This window comes from Schistocerca americana, chromosome 3 (assembly GCF_021461395.2).
Source record: "Schistocerca americana isolate TAMUIC-IGC-003095 chromosome 3, iqSchAmer2.1, whole genome shotgun sequence".
Taxonomy (NCBI): Eukaryota; Metazoa; Arthropoda; class Insecta; order Orthoptera; family Acrididae; genus Schistocerca; species Schistocerca americana.
In genome coordinates, this window is record NC_060121.1 from 558,571,175 (window position 1) to 558,595,376 (window position 24,202).

At 40.3% G+C, this 24,202-nt stretch overlaps 1 protein-coding gene across 2 annotated transcripts in view; it reads left to right on the forward strand.

Annotated features, from left to right (window-relative positions):
• Window positions 1-24,202, forward strand: part of LOC124605828 (ABC transporter G family member 23) — a 344,743-nt gene that overhangs the window by 234,337 nt on the left and 86,204 nt on the right. For both annotated transcript variants that reach the window (XM_047137757.1, XM_047137756.1), the window contains 2 exons: window positions 2,622-2,729; window positions 20,806-20,899. In XM_047137757.1, coding sequence (XP_046993713.1) covers window positions 2,622-2,729; window positions 20,806-20,899 — 202 coding nt within the window. The remainder of the gene's footprint in view (window positions 1-2,621; window positions 2,730-20,805; window positions 20,900-24,202) is intronic.

The following is a 24,202-nucleotide window of genomic DNA, read 5'->3' on the forward strand; positions in this document are numbered from 1 at the left end:
ACCTTCCATTCTAATATTGACAAAGAACACGTAGTTATTTTTGTTGCTGATGCAAGTCTTATAAACCCAGTACAAACGCTAAAATATATGGTACAAGGCATGAAAGAGTTAGAAAAATCATTGACTAGTTCTCAGTATATATCAGTTTATATATTTAAAATAATGTCAAATAATACAGATAAAAAAACAGATCTTTCAGTTATGTACAAGGCGAGATACACTCCTGGAAATGGAAAAAAGAACACATTGACACCGGTGTGTCAGACCCACCATACTTGCTCCGGACACTGCGAGAGGGCTGTACAAGCAATGATCACACGCACGGCACAGCGGACACACCAGGAACCGCGGTGTTGGCCGTCGAATGGCGCTAGCTGCGCAGCATTTGTGCACCGCCGCCGTCAGTGTCAGCCAGTTTGCCGTGGCATACGGAGCTCCATCGCAGTCTTTAACACTGGTAGCATGCCGCGACAGCGTGGACGTGAACCGTATGTGCAGTTGACGGACTTTGAGCGAGGGCGTATAGTGAGCATGCGGGAGGCCAGGTGGACGTACCGCCGAATTGCTCAACACGTGGGGCGTGAGGTCTCCACAGTACATCGATGTTGTCGCCAGTGGTCGGCGGAAGGTGCACGTGCCCGTCGACCTGGGACCGGACCGCAGCGACGCACGGATGCACGCCAAGACCGTAGGATCCTACGCAGTGCCGTAGGGGACCGCACCGCCACTTCCCAGCAAATTAGGGACACTGTTGCTCCTGGGGTATCGGCGAGGACCATTCGCAACCGTCTCCATGAAGCTGGGCTACGGTCCCGCACACCGTTAGGCCGTCTTCCGCTCACGCCCCAACATCGTGCAGCCCGCCTCCAGTGGTGTCGCGACAGGCGTGAATGGAGGGACGAATGGAGACGTGTCGTCTTCAGCGATGAGTCGCTTCTGCCTTGGTGCCAATGATGGTCGTATGCGTGTTTGGCGCCGTGCAGGTGAGCGCCACAATCAGGACTGCATACGACCGAGGCACACAGGGCCAACACCCGGCATCATGGTGTGGGGAGCGATCTCCTACACTGGCCGTACACCACTGGTGATCGTCGAGGGGACACTGAATAGTGCACGGTACATCCAAACCGTCGTCGAACCCATCGTTCTACCATTCCTAGACCGGCAAGGGAACTTGCTGTTCCAACAGGACAATGCACGTCCGCATGTATCCCGTGCCACCCAACGTGCTCTAGAAGGTGTAAGTCAACTACCCTGGCCAGCAAGATCTCCGGATCTGTCCCCCATTGAGCATGTTTGGGACTGGATGAAGCGTCGTCTCACGCGGTCTGCACGTCCAGCACGAACGCTGGTCCAACTGAGGCGCCAGGTGGAAATGGCATGGCAAGCCGTTCCACAGGACTACATCCAGCATGTCTACGATCGTCTCCATGGGAGAATAGCAGCCTGCATTGCTGCGAAAGGTGGATATACACTGTACTAGTGCCGACATTGTGCATGCTCTGTTGCCTGTGTCTATGTGCCTGTGGTTCTGTCAGTGTGATCATGTGATGTATCTGACCCCAGGAATGTGTCAATAAAGTTTCCCCTTCCTGGGACAATGAATTCACGGTGTTCTTATTTCAATTTCCAGGAGTGTATATCGTCATCAGTACGAATAGAGGTCAGGAGAAAGTAATTTGTGAAATGTTTATTGTATGATTGGTTTCTCTTCTGGGTAATATGCTGGATGCGTTGAAGTGAACACATGCAGTCAGAGCAGATAAAATTCATAGTTACAAAACCTCTCATCCGATCCAGTGTCCTGAAAGTAGCACAGGGCTCTGCAACTGAATCCGTGTCCAGTAAGCGAATCTAGAGTATAGAACGCTGGTCCAAAAAGTTACAAGACTAATTTTATTGCTGGCGTAGAAGTGACGTCAGCGCAGTAACTGCTGTGGCAGCTTGAACTAACAACAGTAAACGATGGACACGCCATTCGACCAGTCAGCTTTGAGCAGATAATATTATGTAGTGGATGTCGGCCACAGTGTGTCAATGTTCTTTTATCACAAACCACAGTGCAACAGCGTCTCTAAACCAAGTGTTCAACACATTCTCCAGAATATTTCGAAGAAAAGTGTGCGCAAAATCTGTCCCGTAGTCCTTGGTTCACAAGTAAAAACGACGCGTGTTCGCCTGCTGCAACTTCATTGAAGTGCAAAACATGGACACTTCTTTTCCAAAAATAATCATCACTGCGACGAGACTTGGTATTATCAATAGGAACGTACCACGAATCTACAAAGTGCAGAAATTCACGTGAAGGGGCAGCGCTTTGGCGACATAGCCAACATCAAAGCTGATTGATGCGCTAGTTGAACAACGTCCCAAAGAAGGACTTCTGTGACAGTGTGAATGTTCTGTACACTGTACTCAGGTGGGGAGGGACTATGTAGAATACCTGAAGCGTTAAAACCACCATCTTAACTTTTGTCCACTTTTTAGTAATTGACGGGCTAAGGTGAGATTAAGTATCCAATTGACGCCGTCGCTGTGGGGTCATCGTTAAGCCACGAGCACGGTGAAGCGGAGGTGCAGCTAGGCCTATGACTACAACATTTGTCGTTGGTGTGTTGCAGCGGGGGCCAGCAGCGGCGCGTGTCCCTTGCGGCGGCGCTGGTTCACGACCCTGAGCTGCTCATCCTGGACGAGCCCACCGTCGGCGTGGACCCCGTCCTCAGGCAGAGGTGAGACTACCAGACTTCAGGCTCAGTTCTCATCGGCCAACACTTTGTTTTGAACCACCGAGCGGTTCGCTATACACCGTCTCCCTTCCTCAGATCTCAGAACAGGCTCACCCAACGATCACTGCCGTGGAATGTAGTGCGAATTCGCATTTTTCGTCTAAACACATACTCGCTAGATCTGTGGTCGTCAAACTCTTTTTGCTCAAGAGCCAATATTGACATTGTGGGGCGGCACCTTGGGCACAAATGTAGACTAATCTTATTATTAATTGGTAACCTACACAAATTAGTATGTTAAGAGCTCCTAATAGACTAGCTATAGGAAGTGTGCGACTAACAAGGGGAGGCCACAACGTTTGGAACGCGGATTTACTGTAAACTTCGTACACTATAAAATAAATAAAAAAAATTTAAAAAAATGTTATTTTAAATATGTTAATTATTCTATCTGTATGATGATGATTGTGATTGCAATTGTATTTGCTTATCTGGAACGTGGACGTTTAATTATTCGGTATCAGACGCTTGACAATGGCTTTTTCGTAAATGCAATGTTATTCGTAGTTGACCGTGAAATAAGACTCAAATAATCGGACTACGTATTTAAATCGTTTCCAAAGACTGCTGCGGTAGGTGCGGACTCAAATCTAAATTCTCAATATTACAATAATTTGCCAGCCATGCCAATACGTCGTACAGAGGTGATTGTCTACTAAACATAAAAAAAGTTACACAGTTAGTTAAATCAGATATATTCAATGAATAAGCCTACAGTTCATAATCCTACTTACTTTTATAAATATAAATTCTTTACAGAATCGAGTGCCTAGTGTGGTTGCAACTCGCAGTATTCTTCTATAACATGAAATATGGCGGTGTGCCAGACAATAAAATAAAATACGTGCTTCTCGCACCACTTCAACCAGAGCTCACTCTTCCTTAATCAAACATAAGAGTAACGTAATTGTGCTTTTGTTTTATCAGCGACACAGCGCTGCAGTTGTGTGCCATAGGCTTTATTTATTTGTCACTGATTATTTATTTAATTAATATTTCGCGTTTCCGAGGAAACTCACGCTCGGCATGCAAATGTGCCTTTATATTGCCCCCTGAATTGCGAGGCGAAAGGACACACCTGCAGGCGAGCAATTCACCTAAAGGCACAATAAAATCTAAGTTATCTACAACTATTTACATGACTTACATTACACATTATACACATTATATACAAAATTTGAATGACGCGGGTGCGCCGTAAAAGTTCTAATGTTGGCAGATAGAGTGCGCGCATGCGCAGAAGCGTCTGTGTAACTGCGGCACTGCCGTTATATCGTACAGTTAGATCACGCGGCACAGTATTGCAGATCATATTGTTCGTGTGCGCGCGTTTTTCAGTCGTTGCACAAAGAAAATATTCAACCAAGATTACATATGAAGACTACATTCTATGACAGGTAACTTAGTTTTAAATTTACAATATTTGTTATAACACAATACAACTTAGATTGTTGAATGTTCTTAGTTACATAGTATTGTTTTGAAATACTTCAAAGAAAAATGTCCGTATTTTTCAGGTGCGTTGACCTATACACATCGTGTCGTTATTACAGTTCATATTCATCTGCTGCACAATAATTTTTTACAGGTTAGTATTGTCGTGGTAAAGTTTTTTGATCACAGTAACATCGTTGTATAACAACGTGATTAATACATAAGCGTGTCCATTTCTCATTTCCATTATAGTCGTAGTGATGCAGTTCGTTGTGACTAAAAGCATTGCTTATTACAGATCAGACGTGACCCGTCGAGTAATTGGTCCACGTGCAGTTCGTTTTTTACATTCCGTAGAAGCTTGGTTGCAGAACCTCGGACGGCACATAGCTGGCGTCGATCCTTGGACAGTCCAGGTAAGAGTGTCCGTCACATTTCGAGAACATTTCATTCCCTGAAGTTCCAACCAAAATTCTTCCACCCGTCGTGTTGTTTTCTGGACAGGCACTTTGTGTCCATTTAATCCAGTTAACATCTTGAAGTTGGGTACTGTAGTAATATCACTAGACGATGCACGAATTATGCACTTCACATTTTCAGTTTTTTGCTGAATATAGCTCACCTAAATGTTCGTAGTTATTAATCAAGGAAATCTTCATCGCGTTTACATAGATACGCTGCATAATGAATGGCATTAACAGTTTCTTTCACATGGGTTTCCGCGTAGTTACAGAGTTAGTAATGTTCGTTAATGTCCGTGAACAGTGGTTCACTATGCAATGTCTTTTTGGCACTCGTTTTGTTCAAATTTTTACATAGTAACAGTTACACTATACATCAGTTAAAAAAATAAGTAATTATACATACACATGTCACATATTTTCTTAGCATAAACATAATACAGTTGCACATAAACATGTTTACATCATCATTACATCGCTATAGGTTATTACATTGTGTCCCATTTGATTACATGAATTGCAGATATTTACATCCTCTTTAGCGGTTTTGCTGGGATATTATCGATGTTTTTTGTGATGTCATCTGAAATTAAGATAGGTTAGACACAACATTCATTACATCAGTAGGCAAGACCAGGCGTTTTCACTACTCAATAAATATTCAAAATAGTAAGAGAGAGAAAATGTTCGATTCCTCGCGTTTTGTGCGTGTGTGTAGAGTGTCTGTGTGGCCTTGACTACTGATAGATGCTTTTCGTGTTAAGAGATGTGCGTCTAATCTATTTCTCAAAGTAAAAGATCGCTTCACAGATGACGTCTGTCAGTTCGTCAGGTGTCACACCAAGTCAGTGGTACCTTCAGTAACAAATGTTCCGTGAAAAATTAATATGTCATCCACTGCTACGTAATCATAAATTTTACTTTAATATTCCGTCTTTCAGGTGGAGGCGCGCGCTGAAAGAAGAGTTCTTCTGTCTTCAACTGCGTCACTGGAACCGCTGAAATGAAAATTTCTATACTACTTATTATCTGTGTTGTAACAACAGAGTTTTTCGAGTTGCTTAGCAATATTTTGATGGGTATGACTTTGACATTATTCAGCATGAAATGCTCTAAGATCTCGGTGTGCGTATAGCCCAATAATTTTGTTAGTTCTAGGATGTTGTAACAGATACGCACCAGGATGCGGTATGTTAACAATTATATAAGGTCCTTCATATAGCAGACGCCACTTAGCGTTGCGTCGTTTGAGTGCTACAGATTTATGATGAGTACGAAGTAGTACAAGCATTCCTACCTCGAATTTTTGTTTTCTTTTTATTATGTTTCTGTGATGTTTGTTTCGTATTTGTGCGTGATGTGTCAATGTAGTCAATACTTCTTTTATTTTCTGTTCAGGTGTGATTTCCTTGTCTGACAACTTAGGTAATGGTTCTATCCACTGATCGTTCTGTTTGCAATTGAACATGATCTCGTTAGGTGTGTAATTCGTATCGTAAATATTTAAGTTATTGTGTACGTCTTCGAAAAGACTTAGGTAGGACACCCAATTAGTATGTTTTGATGAAATATAGGTCCTCATGAATCGATTTAATTCTCGGAAAAGTCTCTCAGTCGCGTTACATTGTGGACTAAACCTCGAAATAAATATACTTTTAATGTTATTGTCCTTCAAGAAATTTCTCCATTTGTACCCAGAGTAGTATGCTGCATTATCTGATAGAATTGCTTTAGGTTTTCCCACGTGCGTCAGGTAATCACTTGAGAATCTTCGTATTATAGCATTTGCAGTGGCGGATTTTAAAGCATAAAGTTTTACATGTTTAGAAAATATATCGTAAAAAGCTAAGATATATTTGACGCCTCCAGAGCTTGCTGGGTGCGGTCCACTGATGTCAGTACACAGAATTTCCAGGGGTTTACTAGGTAAAATAGAATGTAAATCTGTTTTTGTGGATAAATTCTGAGGTTTTGATTTTTGACATATGACACATGTTTTCAGTTCCCTGTAAATTTTTCTTCTCATATTGCTAAAATAACAGTATGTGCTGAGCTTCGCTAAACACTTTTTTGTCCCATAATGACCCCAAACTAAGTGTGTGTGCGAAATTAGATTACGTTCAGACTCTTTGGGAATGCATACACACCAGCTAGTAGCATTTGGATGTCGGCGGTAAAATAACACATCATTGTGTAACTTGTAATACTTAGTCAAAGGATGATTGTGTTTTTCTACCAGTAATGTTATTATCTTATACCAGTGAGGATCAGATTTTTGTAATTCAGCCATGTTTCTGCACATATCAATATAACATTGGTGATACTGCTTGTCTTGCATTAAGAGAATCCTGTAGTCATTTATATTTTCTAAGTCACTGTTGGTATCATTCATACCTTGTGGAAGTCTAGACAAAGTGTCTGCAATGGTGTTGTCCTTACCTCTTATGTACTTAATTTCAAAAGAGTAGTTCTGAAGTGTAACTGCCCATCGTGATAGTCTAGGATGTACAAGTTTACAAGTTAACAAAAATGTCAGGGCCTGGTGATCGGTGTAAATTACCGTATGTTTTCCAAATAAATAATAATTGAATTTCTTGAATGCCCATACTATGGAAAGTGTTTCTAACTCAGTAGTGGAGTATGTACGCTCACATTCAGTTAGAGTGCGACTCGCAAACCCAATAATTCTTATCTGTTCCTCCTCTTTATTCTTTACAACTTGAAATAAGCAACAGCCCAAGCCAGTACGTGAAGCGTCACAAGTCATACAAAAATCTAAATTGAAATCTGGATGGCTCAATATGTTAGCATTCACTAAAGCATGTTTAATTGTATTAAAGTCATTCTGGCACTGTTCCGACCAGATCCAAACTTGATTCTTTCTGAGTAGATTTAGCAGATGTTTACTGTTCAAAAGTGGTTGTGGCAAAAAACGTCTGAAAAATGAACATAGCCCAAGGAATGATTTTAACTGCTTTTTAGTTCGAGGGCTAGGAAAGTTTCTGATAGCATCTAATTTACTGGGATCCGGACGTATGCCCTGTCAATTAATGATATGTCCTAAATACTTTATCTCACTGCAACCAAATTTTGGTTTTCTTAGGTTGGCTGTGACTCCAGCTTGTGCAAATTTTTCTAAAATTCTTTGAAGAGTGTCAACGTGTTCATTCGAAGATTGTGTAGCTATCAGTATATCATCTACATAGTGTGTGACTGTCTCAACTAAATCGTCGCCAAGCACGGTATCCAGGGCTGTAATGAATACCCCAGAGCTGACATTCAGTCCGAAGGGTAGAACACAAAACTGATAGGTTCGCCCCCCGAACATAAATGTAGTATATTTCCGAGAATCAGGAGTGATACCCACCTGCCAAAACGAATTAGCGAGATCTATTGTGGAAAAATATTTTGCATCTAGAAATTTCTGTAATTGCTCTTCTAAATTTTCAGGTTTTGTGTGAACCGGTAAAATTATTTCATTAATAGCTCGTGCGTCTAACACTAACCTAATGCTTCCATTTGATTTTTTGACAACAAGTAGAGGACTACAATAAGGTGAGGTGGATGGTTCAATGACCTTCCAGTCTAACATTTGTTTTAATTCTTGCCACACAGCAGGTCGTTGAGATAACGGTACGTTATATGTCTTATGGTAGAAGATCTTGTGAGGCTTAACTTCAATCTTGTACACATACGTGTTGATAACACCTAATCGTTTGGTAAAAACTTGTAAATATTTGGATAACACTTCCTGTAGTTTTATACGTTCATGTACACTGAGAGCTGTAGCTTCACTTATCTTATGATCAAGCAATGTTTTCAAGTCCATTATCTCTGTGTCAGATGAGTGTGTTTGCATGTCTTGAATGTCATTGTCAAGTACTAACTGAACCTTGTACCCTGTACAGTGTTTGTCATGCTTTAGAGTTCTCCTGTCCAAATCAATAATAATTACACTGCCTTTATCATTTAAAATACATTTACCGTTGGAGAAGTCTATAATGCAGTCCTTCTCGCTCATAATATCTATTCCTAATATGCAATTTGTCACAAGGTTTTGTACAACCAGGAATGGCCATTGTACGGTTCCATTACCTATTTTAACGTTCACAAAAACTTGCTTCGTAACCCTACATGACTTACTACCTAGTGCAGTAGTTATTTTACAGTTTTGGGCAGGAAACTCAGGCACAGGTTCCAATTCACACATCTTTTTATAGAAATTAAAAGACAAAACGCTCACAGCTGCACCTGTATCTAGGATAATAGTAGTTGGAATCCCACCTACTACACCAGTAGTAGATGCTAAAACAATTTCCTTTGTGTTTAAACGACATTGTGTACTGTCTTGTAAAAGTTCATCTGATATATTGTTATTGTGGTTGTATCTTATAAATAAAACAGGTAGTTTTTGTTTAGAATTACTCGGCATATCATTATTCTGTTGTTCATGTGTGGTGTCAAATAACTGATTAACATTGAAGTCGCCCCCCAAGAATTCTTCAGCCACGACCTGGGGCAAAGTAGTGACTGTTTCTAGCTTGTTGGATTATCATTTGTACTAGGTACTGACACAGATTGAGGTTGTGCATCAGGTGTCATTTCTATTATATTCACATTCGGATATTGCCTATTATGATCTCCAAACTTTTGCGGTTGTTGTTGCTGTTGCGCATTATAACTTACCTGTCGGTCGTAAGGTATGCTCCAATTTTGACCTGGTGGCTGCTGTGGTAAAGCAGAGTTTGAATAAAAGTACTGATCGTTACGAGTCCAACCTTGATGCTGTCTTGGCTCGTAGTTATTATTATTTCTATTTCTGTTTGTGTTTTTGTTATTACCTTTGTATCCGCTGTTACCGCTGTAGTTATTACCGCGGTGCCTTTTGTATGGATTGCCGCATGAAATGTTATTACTGTGGTAACTATTGTTTGTATTGGAATACGCGTGTTGATTTTGATTTCCGTACTGAGACGGCATGTGAGTTTGCTGTTTTTGTTGTACCGCGTATCCAACTGTGGGCGCGCCAGAATTGTGTTGGCAAGCCTGCATGTTTTGCATACCACTAGTGTAAACATTGTGGCTGCTGTTTTGCCGCGCGAAGCGCTGGTCTTCAAGTAACATGTCAACCGAATCTAAGGCTGTTAAAAAATAATCTGAATCGTCATCCGGGATATGTAGGAGTTTTTCTTTAATGTTGAAAGGCAATTTGGCCTTCAACGCACGGAGTATATCACGCGTTGCGACTGGTTCGTCTAAAAAGTGTCCCATGTTCAAGTATTTTTCAAAATATCTGCGTAAGTTACCATTTTTACTGTTAAAAGTTTCAGGTTCTAAAATTTGTCTTCTGAGTCGCTCCTGGACGGATTGCGACCAGAATTTGTTCAGAAAAGCGCGCTCAAACTCACTGTACGTGGTACATACGTCAGCTTGACTGTATGCCCAGACAGCTGCATCGCCTTGGATGTAACCGACAATATATGAAATCTTTTTCCGGTCACTCCAAGTGCGTGGAAATGCGTTACTAAAAGATTTAAGAAAAATCACCGGATGAATGGTTCGTTTTTCTGGGATAAAAATCTGAAATTGCCTGTGTTTCATTAAGCTTTCATCTTCCTTCGCATTGTGATATGGATTTAGTCCACTGTAATTACTGGTATGTTCAGCTGGCGAGTAATTACGATAATGTTGCTGTGGTTTACCATGATAATAGCTTGTGTTTGTGTTTCCACATCGTGGTATGTGTTGTAGTCGTGGTGTGTTTTGTTCTTGTGTATTTGTCGTGTGCGGAATGTGTGTATCATACTCGAATGTATATTGGTTTCTGAACTGTACATTTTGACTGATATTTTCGTTACATTCAGACTGTAGTTGATCGGTGAATTGTCTCATGGGTGCAGTGACGGATTGTACTGCGTCACTGATCAGCTGTTTGTTATCAGTAATGTATTGCGCTACGGAGTCGTGCACAATTGTTGGAAAATTTTCACGTAAGCATCTATCAAAATTCTTTATTAATATTTTGAAAATGAGCTGTGGCATCTGATTGTAAGATGTCAGTCAGGTGTTGTTCAACATTGTCAAATTTATTCTGTACGTCAGTAATTCGTTTTTCAAGATTGTCATGTACTGAAGGATATGTTTGAATTTGTTCAGTAAGAACTTCACACGTGACATTAAGGTTTTTTACTTGTGTCTGTAAAAGTGCTACGTCAGTTGTAGTCTTTTCTTGTCTCGTATTGAGCTGGGAAAATTTAGTACTGAGTTCGGTCATCTGTTTGGTCAGTGTGGCGTCTATAAGTTCCACACGCTTACATAAAGTGTCATTACCTATCTTGATTGCTATGAGATCAGATTTGATTTCGTCATTTTGTGTTTTTAACTGTTCATTGTGTGTCTCTAATTGTGCCTTTAAGGTTGCCATATTTTCGGCGTTTTGTTTCATTAGCATTTGTAACATGTCGGCAATGTTTACCGTTTGCAAGGTCTCTGCCCCCGCCGCGTCATTAGACGTGACGTCATGCATTAACATGAGCTCTGATTGAGATTTTGAAATTTTTGTAGTGGACGGCCTATCGTCAAAATTTTCGTCAACACTTGCGTCAATGTTTGATGAATCGTCACTACCGGTTGCTGTCGTAAAGTCATTTTCTAACACTTGTCTCACGTCCGTGTCGGATTGCGTCTGAATAGTACGTCCTTGCTGTTCCATTTTTGCGTATTGTTTTCTAGTTATTACCATGCCACACGTGATATATGTTTCAAGAAAATTTTTGACACTGATTTTAAAATAAAATGTAGTTGAGCATGAATCGCTCGTAGCAACAATGGCTGTCTGTTAATTTAAAAATATAAACTGAATTTGAGATTATTGGTAATGGCTGCTAGCCATGTTACATGATATCGTACAGAAGTCGGCCATATTGTACACTCGTGTATTGGTATTGTTGCATACGTTATTGTTTAGGGAAAAGTACTGAGAATGAAATTTATCACTGAAACTGTTATGCAGAAAAGAAACACTACAGAATTTACTGAAAAGCTAACACACTGAATTATACGTCTGGTCAAGCCTGCTAATGCAAAGATGCTGCGTCTTACCTTATTTTGCTGGAAGTTTCATTGCGTCTTCCCGCAAAATTTCAGAATTGGAAAATATCTTCAGATTTTGTTATCTCTCATACATTGACGTCCAGGTCCAGAAAGTTGATTTTTTACATGAAACAAAGAGAACAATGTAACAAATGACAAAATAACAAGTCCGACACGCAGTCGCCAATATAAAATAAATAAAAAAAATATTGTTATTTTAAATATGTTAATTATTCTATCTGTATGATGGTGATTGTGATTGCAATTGTATTTGCTTATCTGGAACGTGGACGTTTAATTATTCGGTATCAGACGCTTGACAATGGCTTTTTCGTAAATGCAATGTTATTCGTAGTTGACCGTGAAATAAGACTCAAATAATCGGACTACGTATTTAAATCGTTTCCAAAGACTGCTGCGGTAGGTGCGGACTCAAATCTAAATTCTCAATATTACAATAATTTGCCAGCCATGCCAATACGTCGTACAGAGGTGATTGTCTACTAAACATAAAAAAAGTTACACAGTTAGTTAAATCAGATATATTCAATGAATAAGCCTACAGTTCATAATCCTACTTACTTTTATAAATATAAATTCTTTACAGAATCGAGTGCCTAGTGTGGTTGCAACTCGCAGTATTCTTCTATAACATGAAATATGGCGGTGTGCCAGACAATAAAATAAAATACGTGCTTCTCGCACCACTTCAACCAGAGCTCACTCTTCCTTAATCAAACATAAGAGTAACGTAATTGTGCTTTTGTTTTATCAGCGACACAGCGCTGCAGTTGTGTGCCATAGGCTTTATTTATTTGTCACTGATTATTTATTTAATTAATATTTCGCGTTTCCGAGGAAACTCACGCTCGGCATGCAAATGTGCCTTTATAACTCGTAGTTATCCATGACGACAACAAAATGTGTAAGCAGCAGCGCGTACTTCTCATGCGTTACTGAGAAAATCGCAAGATAATTTCGGTCGTCAAATATATATCTGTGCGTGGCCATTTTTACCATGAAGCGGCTGTAACCGAATGGTTGCTGGCACGGTAGCTCTGTGTGTTCGGTCAGAGCGTTAGCTACCCATTGTAATAAAAAAAAAAAAAAAACAAAAAAAACAAAAAAACTGGGCGAACGGATCAACGAACAAACTGAACGGGCGTCATCGGACGTCCGCCTGAGCAAATGCAACGAACAACATAGAACTTTTTTTTTTTAAGTGGTTGGCGTTCAAATCGCTGGATCGAGTTCCGTTCGTCAGTTTTTTTTTTATTTTCAACACAGTCATTTTCTTTACTATTTATATTACAATTGATATAATGGGAAAAATACGTGTGTAATCGGACGAACTTTTATTAAATTTACAATGTTATTTGGCAGTCTACTAATTTTTATTATCACAAATAATATAATATTCATAACAATCGACTAGTAAACGATCGAACCCATAAAGTGATACTGAAAATGTATGCTTGTCCGTGTCTTCAAAACTGTTCGTATTTAATCGAAAGAGAACGACAAATTGCTTCTCGGAAGACGCTATTAAAATACACTCGATACTGCATAACCAATTATCAGCGTCGATTTTTAAGGAAATACTGCGTTATGCATGGTTTGCTTCCAAATTATCATCTGAAAGAGAGGTTTGTGAAAATGTTATCGAGGTTTGTTTTTCCACGAAAACGTCAAAAGACCTTGCGTAGGCGGAAACATAGTATTTATTCAATGCAGCTGGTGCCGTTTAACTTTATGTTTTCCACGTTTTTACGAAAAATACCATCCTGCAACTTGTACTCGTAATGTCGAAAGCGACGATTAATTGTACATCTTTCGAAAGCCGTCTGTGCCGGTCAAAACTTGGAGGTAACAAGTCGTTTCGGGCTCCTTCCAGGTATAGGGGATTTCTCAAATCACGGACAAGCATACATTTTCAGTATCACTTTATGCGTCTGGTCGTTTACTAGTCGATAGTTATGAATATTACATTATTTGTGATGATAAAAATTAGTAGACTGCCAAATAACATTGTAAATTTAATAAAAGTTCATCCAATTACACGTATTTTCCCCATTGTATCAATTGTAATATAAATAGTAAAGATGATGACTGTGTTGAAAATAAAATAAATAGACGAACGGGACTCGATCCAGTGATTACGGGGCTTGAACGCTAACCACTTTTTTTCCCCCCGATATAGTTCGTTGTGTTTTAGTCTTGGCGGACGTCACAAGACATACGTTCAAGTTGATCGTTGATTCCTTCACTCAGTTTTTTTCTAATTGTTATTATAGAGAGCACGCAGCCCTCTGAACGAAGACGCTGAGCTACCCTCCACTCGGCTGCTTCCGCTTCATGGTAAAAATGGCCACGCACAGGTATATATTTGACGACCGAAATTATCTTGCGATTTTCTCGATAACGCTTGAGAAGTACGCGCTACTGCTTACACATTTTGTTGTCCTCATGGAGTACTACGTTCCGAACGTCGTGGCCTCCCCTTGTAAGTTGGCCACCGGCGCCCAAGTGCTGATCCTTTAAAGTCGGCACCATTTGGGATACTTCGAGTGGACTGTCATCTGTTTCAAATTGCTGCCATCCTCAGTGGCCCCAAAGTTGTGACGCTATAATTGCCCCACAAGTGTTGTGATGGCTGTGTAAGTGGATGACGATTTTCTTTTTTTGAGTTATCAGTCTTCTGACTGGTTTTATGTGGGCTGCCACGAAGTCCTTTCCTGTGACAACTCTACACTTCATAGTAGCACTCGCAACCTACGTCCTCAATTATTTGCTCTAGTAGTATGGAAGTCACTCCCCGACGTCGTAACAGATGATCCATCATCCTGTCCCTTCACCTTGTCAATGTTTTCCAAATATTCCTTTCTTCTCCGATTCTGCACAGAACCTCCCCATTCCTTACCTTATCAGCCCACCTAATTTTCAACATTAGTCTGCAGCACCACATCTCAAATGTTTCGATTCTCTTCTGTTCCGGTTTTCCCAGAATCCATGTTTCATTACCATACAATACCGTGCTCCAAGCGTACATTCTCAGAAATTTCTTCCACGAATTAAGGCCTTTGTTTGATACTAGCAGACTTCTCTTGGGCAGGAATACCCATTCTGTCAGTGCTAGTCTGCTTTTTATGTCATCCTTGCTCCTTCCATCATTGGCTATTTTGCTGCCTAGGCAGTAGAACTCCTTAACTTCTCCTACTTCATGACCATCAGTCCTGATGTTAAGTTTCTCGATGTTCTCATTTCTGCTACTTCTCATTATTTTCGTCTGTCTTCGATTTACTCTCAGTCCATATTCTTTACTCACTGGACTGTTCATTCCATTTAGCAGATCACGTAATTCTTCTTCACTTTCACTGAGGATAGCAATGTCATCAGCGAATCTTCACCTTGAATTTTAATTCCGCTCCTGAAGCTTTCTTTTATTTCCATCATTGTTTCTTCGATGTACAAATTGAACAGTAGGAGCGAAAGACTATGCCCTTGTCGTATACCCTTTTTAATCCTCGCACTTCGTTCTTGGTCGTCCACTCTTATGATTCCCTCTTGGCTCTGTGCATATTGTACATTACCCGTCTCTCCCTATAGATTTACCCACTATTAATTAATAACAATAATTGTACTTATATTTAAATGGATTAACCATATGACACACAATCACAAATGTTTACTAAATATTTTGAATGTCATTTATCTTCTACTCACTGTGTTATATTACAACGTCAATTTAATTTCGTATTCATTGCTACAAATATGTACCGCATCTCAAGATGTGCATTCTTCACAAATCCCTATTACTTCCGCCTGGAATATATACCATAGCAGCCGATCGGTAAGAGTCGCGCACTGTCTCTCTAACTACTTTTGTTAGGTACTGAGCTGGAAAATTACACTCTTAGGGAGATCTTAACGTTAACTGGCGTTTTCGAATTCGGCTGTTAGCTGAGAGATGCATGTTACTATAAAACACGACTGAGAACCGCGCGCCGCACGAATGCGTGATTCGCCACAGTTTGACTACCATTGCGCTAGGTGAATGTCCAGTTTAGTTCCAGTAGAGACTATTGGATAAAAGCGGTCGTCAGCCGGATGACTGGTTTGCATACCGCATCGTCGTACTAGGGAGGTGAAGTGCCCGACCAGAGAATCAGTTCATCGACCAATCAGTTAAACGAAGATGTACAGTGTTTCCAGGATGTCTCAGTACTCTAACAAGGAAGCGTCACAATCTTGATCTCATGAAAACAGTAAATTATCAGCCCAAGAAACCCGGCCCGCAAGAAAATTTTGGCTGTAATTCTGATAGTACGCAATTACGACCTTCTGAAAGTACAGTTTTGAAACTTCCGCGCTCACCGGTTGTTTGTCATCGCTACGCCCCACGGCAGCCGCTTAATGCCCGAGTGCGAAGTACAGGGTGACGCAGAAATCCGGTTAACATTTGAAAATTCATTACTTCATGGCACAATGTCGGTAGAGATGCTTCAAATAACATCTGGTTTTATTGAAACCAAAAATAGTGCATATAATGACCAACAGATGGTGCTTCATATGATACAAAAGCAATAATTTGCAAACGCAATATTCTTTATAACAAATGCTCAACATGACAGCTGTCATTCATCAATACTTCCAGTCGAGGGACAATGTTGTCAAGAGCACTGTCTAGCATATTAGTAGGTACAGTGAGAAACTACCATCGGATGTTGTCTTTTAGCATTCCTAACGGGGTCGGACCATCGCGTTAGACTTCTGGTAACCCTACAACCACTACTCACATGGGTGGAGGTCTGGAGATCTGGGAGACCAGGGGCGCTAAGACATTTCGATTTGTCTGTGCAGAGTAGATTCGCAACGACTTTCTGCGCAACAGGTCTACCTACTTTACACAGCATTTACGTGTTCCGACCGTTGGTACAGTTTTTCTCAGTCTTGAATTCATCGGGCAACAATATAGAGGTTATGGCCAAACTGAGTAAATTTGTTTATAACGCAATTATGCTGTCTTGCTGAGAAAAGAAAGAGGCCACAACTTATAAGGCGGACGAAGGACTGGCTTCTAAACCGTGTGTCACTCTCAAACGTTAATCTTTTAGAGGAGCTAAAATTTGAAAAAGCTGATTGGTTCAACTCTTTAAGAATGGACGAAGAAACATTTTTATTGCTTTTGAAACATGTCGCACCATACATACAGACACATGATAGCGTAATGAGAAAATCAGTACGTGCTTACGAGAGACTTTTAGTCTCACTGAGGCTTCTGGCTGTTGGCAGCAGCTATGCTAATCTTAAATTTTCTGCTATGATGTTATCATCATCATTAAGTCACATCATTCCAGAAACATGTGGTGCTTTACATGCAGTATTAAGGCAACAATATTTGAAGGCGAGAACGGAAGTTAATCACAACTCCTTATTTTTTTTATTTTAATATTTTTAGTGTGATTAAGTTTCTTATTCTTGTACAGTCACACATTTATTAAACAAATTTATTTACAAATTCATAACATGGAATGTAGGCGTATTAAAATGTGAGACATATATTACATAGTCTCATTTGGATCGAATGCTTCGAAATGCGGTACAGAACTCCCATGTCCGGGATTTTTACTGCTTCTGTAAAGATTTTGCAATTGTGCCTCATTGAAAACTTCGCTGATAAGCATTTCGGCGAAGACTTTGCATTGGTTCCAGTTGTCTAACCTTATCAGCATACACTGTCGCCATAGCATCTGCAACATCTTCTCTCTCCAGTGTATTTAATTTGCTGCACACTATCGACAGAGGGTTTTTTTTACTTTTTGTTTTTACACATACATTTTGGTGTATGTGTATCTATGGCCAACAATGACGATTGTCCATTATCCTAAACACTATCTTGTGACAGAAACTCTCAGTTCGTCAGGCTCGTTAACTGTTTAGTAGTTTAGGTGATGAACATCTTCCATATGCTACGATAGAGAGTCTATTTTTATATCAACTGAAACAATGCGAAATACAAAATTTGTCAACATTAATTTTTTTTAAATTATATGCCGTTTCAAGGAATAAGCGTGGTAGTAGGAAACATATTCTATTAGGATTTTTGGGTGTCAACTAAAAACTATGTCTCTATTTTCATTTTTAGTTTACAAACTCATAGGATGACTGGAGACACATCGCTAAGGAGTTTGAAGTAAAATGAAATTTCCCACGTGCTCTGGTGGCCATAGATGGAAAGGATGTCTCGATTTTTCCTCCAGCAAATAGCGGATCATTCTTTTATATCTACAAAGGATATGACAACTTAGTTTTGTTGGCTGTAGTTAACGCTAACTACGAATTCATAATGGTTGATTTTGGAGTCAGTGGTCGTATTTCTGACGGAAGTGTTCTGGAATGTACGGAGCTCTACAGAAGGCTAAAGAATGATATTCTGACAATTCCCAAACCTGAAACTAGTGACGATCTACCGTTTGTTTTCATCGGAGATAAGGCGGTTTCGTTGCAAACGAATTTTATAAAAGCTTTCATCCAGAACAATGTAACAGAAGACAGGCAAGTTTTCAACTACTATTTATCAAAGACTCGCGGAGTTGTGGAAAACGCATTTGGGATTTTATCTGCAAGATTTAGGATTTTCCTTTACTTCTGCATACACCAGAAGATCTGGAAGAATTTATATCCCAGGATACAAGTCGGCTAATGGGATTACAGATACGGCACACTGTTCATCAGAACCTAAGTCAGTTCGAGAAAAATTCGTTGAATATTTCGCAGGCAAAAACACTACAGAATGATTTAAGTACTGACAATACCTTTGAAATGTGGTGTATTTTATGTACTGATGTGCGTTTTTATCTGTATAACTGTTTATATGTATGCAAATACGTCACATTGAATAAAATGAGTATATTTATTTCCATTTTCAAATGGTTCAGATGGCTCTGAGCACTATGGGACTTAACTTCTGAGGTCATCAGTCCCCTAGAACTTAGAACTACTTAAACCCAACCAACCTAAGGACATCACACACATCCATGCCCGAGGCAGGATTCGAACCTGCGACCGTAGCGTATTTCCATTTCCCATACAGATCGCAATGATCAGTAAAGTTCTATAAATTCTGTTACAATCTCTCTGTAATAAATCCGCGAGCTTGAGAATCTCTAGTAACATCACTCATACTGAATTCTGTTTATCACAATACCGACCCAACAAGGACGCACAATGAACTGAGCGATTAGTCTGAGATAGCATTTAACGCTCAGTCTTGTCTGTGTGTCGTCTGCGTGAATTCAAATCCTGCCAGACTCTGCGTAGGGCGGACCCGACCAACAGCGCAGACAAATTTACAAGCAGCGACTTGTCTGCCCAAACAGTCTGTACAGATAGATCTGAGTACATGTCGGAGCGGCTGAAGGGGACCTTAAGCATGATAGCAGTAGCGGCTCAGCACGCGATCCTCATCAAACGAAGTGCGCAAGATATCTTTCACACGCGTATCAATATGGAGTGGAGCGCCATCCAGCATAAAAGTCGTACCTTCAGGCAGGTATTTATCTGCCAGGCTAGGGACGACGCGATTCTGTAACATATCGGCGTACCTCTCACCTGTCACGCTGACAGTTTGAAAATCAGCATTTCTTCGAAGAAGAAGCGTCCGTTCCACACCACACCGTGACTTTCCTGTCATGCAGTGGGGATTCCACGACAGTTCTAGGAGTTTCGGTAGCCCATATTCTGCGGTTGAGGATGCTGACGGACCCTCGGAGTGTGAAATGTTGGTCCACAACACGTTAGACAACCAATTTTTTGAAATGTCCATACGACAGATTCTCTCCGCGTCACAAAACCGGTGGCTAACAGTTCATGACGACGCTGGATTTTGTACCGATTGGAGGGTACGTTGTCGAGCGCCATCTGTTGGCCAGTTTTTACACTCGTTTTCGTTTTCAATATAATCTCGTGTCCTTTCAGGCAATGTGGCGATTTTTTTTTACCTCTCTACTTACATTATACCGTGAAATGGTGCATTTTCAAATGTTAACGAACTTTTGAGACGCTATGTTTACACAGTGCAGAGAGTACTAAGTCTCTCAGTAGACACTAGTAATGTTCTTCGTTCGCTGTGGTAAGGTACCGCATTCGGGTTCTAACCTGTAGCTGGTGCCAGAGATTTCTCTACTTTGAACGTTTTTATGTTATGATTCCCAAATGCCGTGTAAATGAAACACTATTAACATCTGTGTTCTGTGTTTTTTATGCTGGCGCTGTTAAAGTGAAATACATTTGCAGGAGATGCGCTACTTTTCAGCGCGCTTGGCAGTATTAAATTATAAATCGAAACTCATTAACTTCATATGATAATAATTCTTCAGTTTTGAAATTTGATACTACAGGAGAATGCTGAAGATTAGATTAGATCGAATAACTTATAAGGAGGTAGTGAATCGAACTGAGGAGAAAAAACCTTATGGCATAGCATTATCAAAAGAGGGATCGGGTGGTACGACACATCCTGAGGAATCAAGGGATTATCAATTTGGTACTGGACGGAAGTGTGGCGGGGAAAAATTGTAGAGGAAGAACTAGGCATGAGTGTAGTAAGCGGGTCCAAAATAGATAAAATTTTCTGCTTCCCATATGAACTTTTGGAACAGACTACAGTATCTGCCGATCTAAATGTGTGGTATGTATCCCCATTACATAACCTCTCCACTTCCTTCTGAATATCGCCCAGATGTGTTTTAAGACTATTGAAACCTTTTGCAACAATATGTTGTAACTGTGGCATCCATTAGAGACGGATTAGACATCTCTCAACTGCACATAATGAGCAACTGTACTCCCTCTTTCTAAATGTTGGCTGCAGATTCTATCAGTATTGATGTTCATGCACATTGTTCTCGTAGTGAATGCAGACAAATTGAGGTTGCAAGCGCTGTTGGATTCTGCTTTGAATGGCACCAAAGACAAACGCATGCTTGCCACTATTTATCAGTGATAGTGACATTGTTCAACTACTGTTTCAGCATTTGGGATCACCTGGTGAGCATCACCAAAGAAGGCAACAGGACAGTCATCATCACCACTCACTACATCGACGAGACGCGTCAAGCCGGCATGGTGAGTCTGGTAACCTATTGCTGCCAACAACTGAAATCTACAGCGTTATCATCCTGCAATGTAGGATACCTAGCCTTCAGGCTTGCTTAGGAACGAATTGGTGTCATGTAGTTAAGAATGACAATTAGTAAACATAAAATTGAATGGAGCAATCATTGTGAAATTTGGCTGATGGTTGGAAGAATCTCTGTTTATATCAGAACTAGCTAGATGCAAATGCACAGGTCAAGTAGGGTTTGCTTTCTGCCTGTGAAAATTAGTAGTTTTATGTGCTTCTGGGACCAGTGTTTGAGGGTCAACAACCAACCTTTCCTGTTGGATTTTGTGTAGACAAAAAAGATGGAACACTCCAATATTGTTTCATGTACAAAATATATACAACAGATACATAAATTTCTTAATGTCACTTGACATAATATATAAACTAAAATCACTTTAATTTCACCAGGTTCTTTAAGTTAACAGTGTATCTCCCCTTTGTTAACTTCAGGAAAGCTGAAGACCTGTGCTCCGTAAATTTTGAAACATTGCACTATTGCCAAGACTAGGACTGAGGCATCCCCTGGAGTAGATGAGGGATTTCGACTCATCTAATATTTTCATTTTTCTTTTTATATGTTAATGTATATGTGTGGAATAATAAAGCGAGGCAGCAAAGAGGGCTACTTAAAAAAATATAAGTTTATGTCATTCACGAAACGAAGATCATCAACTGTAAAGTGTGATTGTTAGCCGGAGAAAGCATCAGAAAAAGTGTACTGAAAAGTCAGTGGTATAGAAGCCAGGCAATCTTTTCTTGTATATCCATCTTCTGGTGAATATTGGGACAACAGCTGTTTTTTGTACTTTATCTCACATGAAATAATGAGAACAGCTGTATTTACTGGTTTCATTCATATGCAACCTGTATTTGTGTTACAACATACCCTCCTCATACTCCTTTACTGCTCTGTGTGATCACATTAGCGTTGGGAATTATCACAATACTTTTAGTTGCAGGTCCAAAAAATTTCAGCATACACAAAATTTCTTATCGTCTGTGGTGCATGTGGTGGCAGTGCCCTGTAACAAGTCGTGTTGTTGGTTGGTCATATCCCAGGATGTGATAAGTAGTGTAACAAATCAAACATGATCTTCCAAAATGGCTGAGGTACTAACGTGTGAGTTCAGTTTTGTGAGATTCATACAAAATTTGTTATGTAGTGCTTGGTGTCAGGTGTTGTTCGATTTTGAGATTCACAGTTGTATCATGAGGAGGTCTCAAGACATCAAGCTGCCATTGATCTGTGAAAGATAATCAGTGACAGTGTCCACGTCTTTCATGTGGTGCATATTGCTCATACAACTGTGTGATGTAATCCAGGTGGTGGAAACATCTGGAACAGAAGTCTTTTAATGGGTTATGGATTGAGTCTGTTAGTGGTCAGTGATATGCATATGTGACAAAGTGGTCTACCTACCATGTCATCCTTAAACTGAAGAATTGCCTTATAGACCTCAAGGAGTTTGCACTCATAGGTAGAGTGTTTGCTATACAGCCACCACTTCCTGTTTCAGGACTGTAGCAATCATGAAATCACTTGCGTCCACCACTGTAGTTAACTGTGTGTGGGAAGTGAGAGTACCATGGTTGTCGCCTAGATAGTCTCTGAGCTGGGTGAAGGCTTCCTGCAGGTTAGTGGTCCACTTCAGTTTCTGTTTACTGTTGATATTTTTCCCTTTTAGGACCTCTATGAGCAGGGTCTGAATAGTGGCTGCCTGCAGGAGGTGGCGCCAGTAGAAGTTGAGCATTGCTAGAAATTGACATTATTCCTGGTAGTCTTGTAGGGGTAGTAGTTGCGGAATGAGATCCATTTGTTGTGATGTAGGGCAGATACCCACAATATTGACAGTAAGGCAGAAAAAGTTGTTGGAGTTAGCACTTTTCATCGTTAATTATGATGCCATTTGCTGTAAGTACACTTGTTTGAGACAAGAGTCATGCATGTCATTATCCCAGGAAAAACGGAAGTCATCAACTTCTGGAAGACATTAAGAACCCCTATATTTCTCAGAACGCAAAGGGACATCAGATTTTTTCAAAGGGAATGAATGACATGCTACTGGTATAGATAAACGAACAATATTTATTTAAAGAAAATACATTGCCTAGTAATAATAGTGTAGAGCACTCAAGTGCAGTAAGAGAACCACACAATACAAGAATAAACAAATATTGCTGCCTGGCAGATGCAAATTCACAAAGAGAGAAATACAGTGAGTTTGAGGAAAAGAACTAATGACACATACATTCAGAGAATCAGATCCTAGAATAAGAGTTCAGGGGAAGATACGTATAAGTAGGAACAGTGCAAGAAGGCTAAGTAAGCCCAACTGGGTTGTTGCTTTGATTAAACTGTTAATCCTTTTCCGATGGTGATATTCTCTTAAGCAATGCCCCTAGCTGGCATGGCATCTGTGGGAGTTTGGCACTGCACTCTGAGTCCATCTTGCAGATGTCTGTCCTACATTTCTCGTACTGTAGGAGTCACTAGTGCAGGGCTGTATAGACTTCCTAGTACTGCAGGTGTACTCCTCATTATGACTTTGCAAGGGCAAAAAGAAAAGAAGAAGACTACATAATTAGTTCATATCAGCTTCATAAATATTCATTTTATTTGACAAGTATAATTACAGTAATGTATTTTTACAGAAACATTATCTCCTTTCCCACAGGTAGAAAAAAAATTAGAATGAACATGGGGGGTTGAACCATTTTCAGAATGTGGTCTGTGCACCCTGCACTAGCACACTGCCTAAACATCCCTCAACATCCCTCAGAGATAAGGTATTGTGGTTACCTTATGAAGGGCTGGTTTCCTATTGTGCTCATGATGGGCAGCTGATGTTGTTCAAATGTGTGTGAAACCTTATGGGACTTAACTGCTAAGGTCATCAGTCCCTGAGCTTACACACTACTTAACCTAAATTATCCTAAGGACAAACACACACACACCCATGCCCAAGGGAGGACTCGAACCTCTGCCGGGACAAGCCGCGCAGTCTATGACTGCACCGCCATAGACCGCTCGGCTAATGTCACTTGGCTGATGTTGGAAGACATTGCTAGTGACTGCAGAACAGCAGAAGAGGCACAGCCTCACAGAACTTCTGTGTGTGTGTGTGTGTGTGTGTGTGTGTGTGTGTGTGTGTGTGTGTGTGTGTGTGTTTATGCCAGTGTTGTATGGGATCAGTTCAGTACAATAACATTGACTAACATGGAGACATGCCACAATGGCAGACATAAACTACTGTGTTGAATGT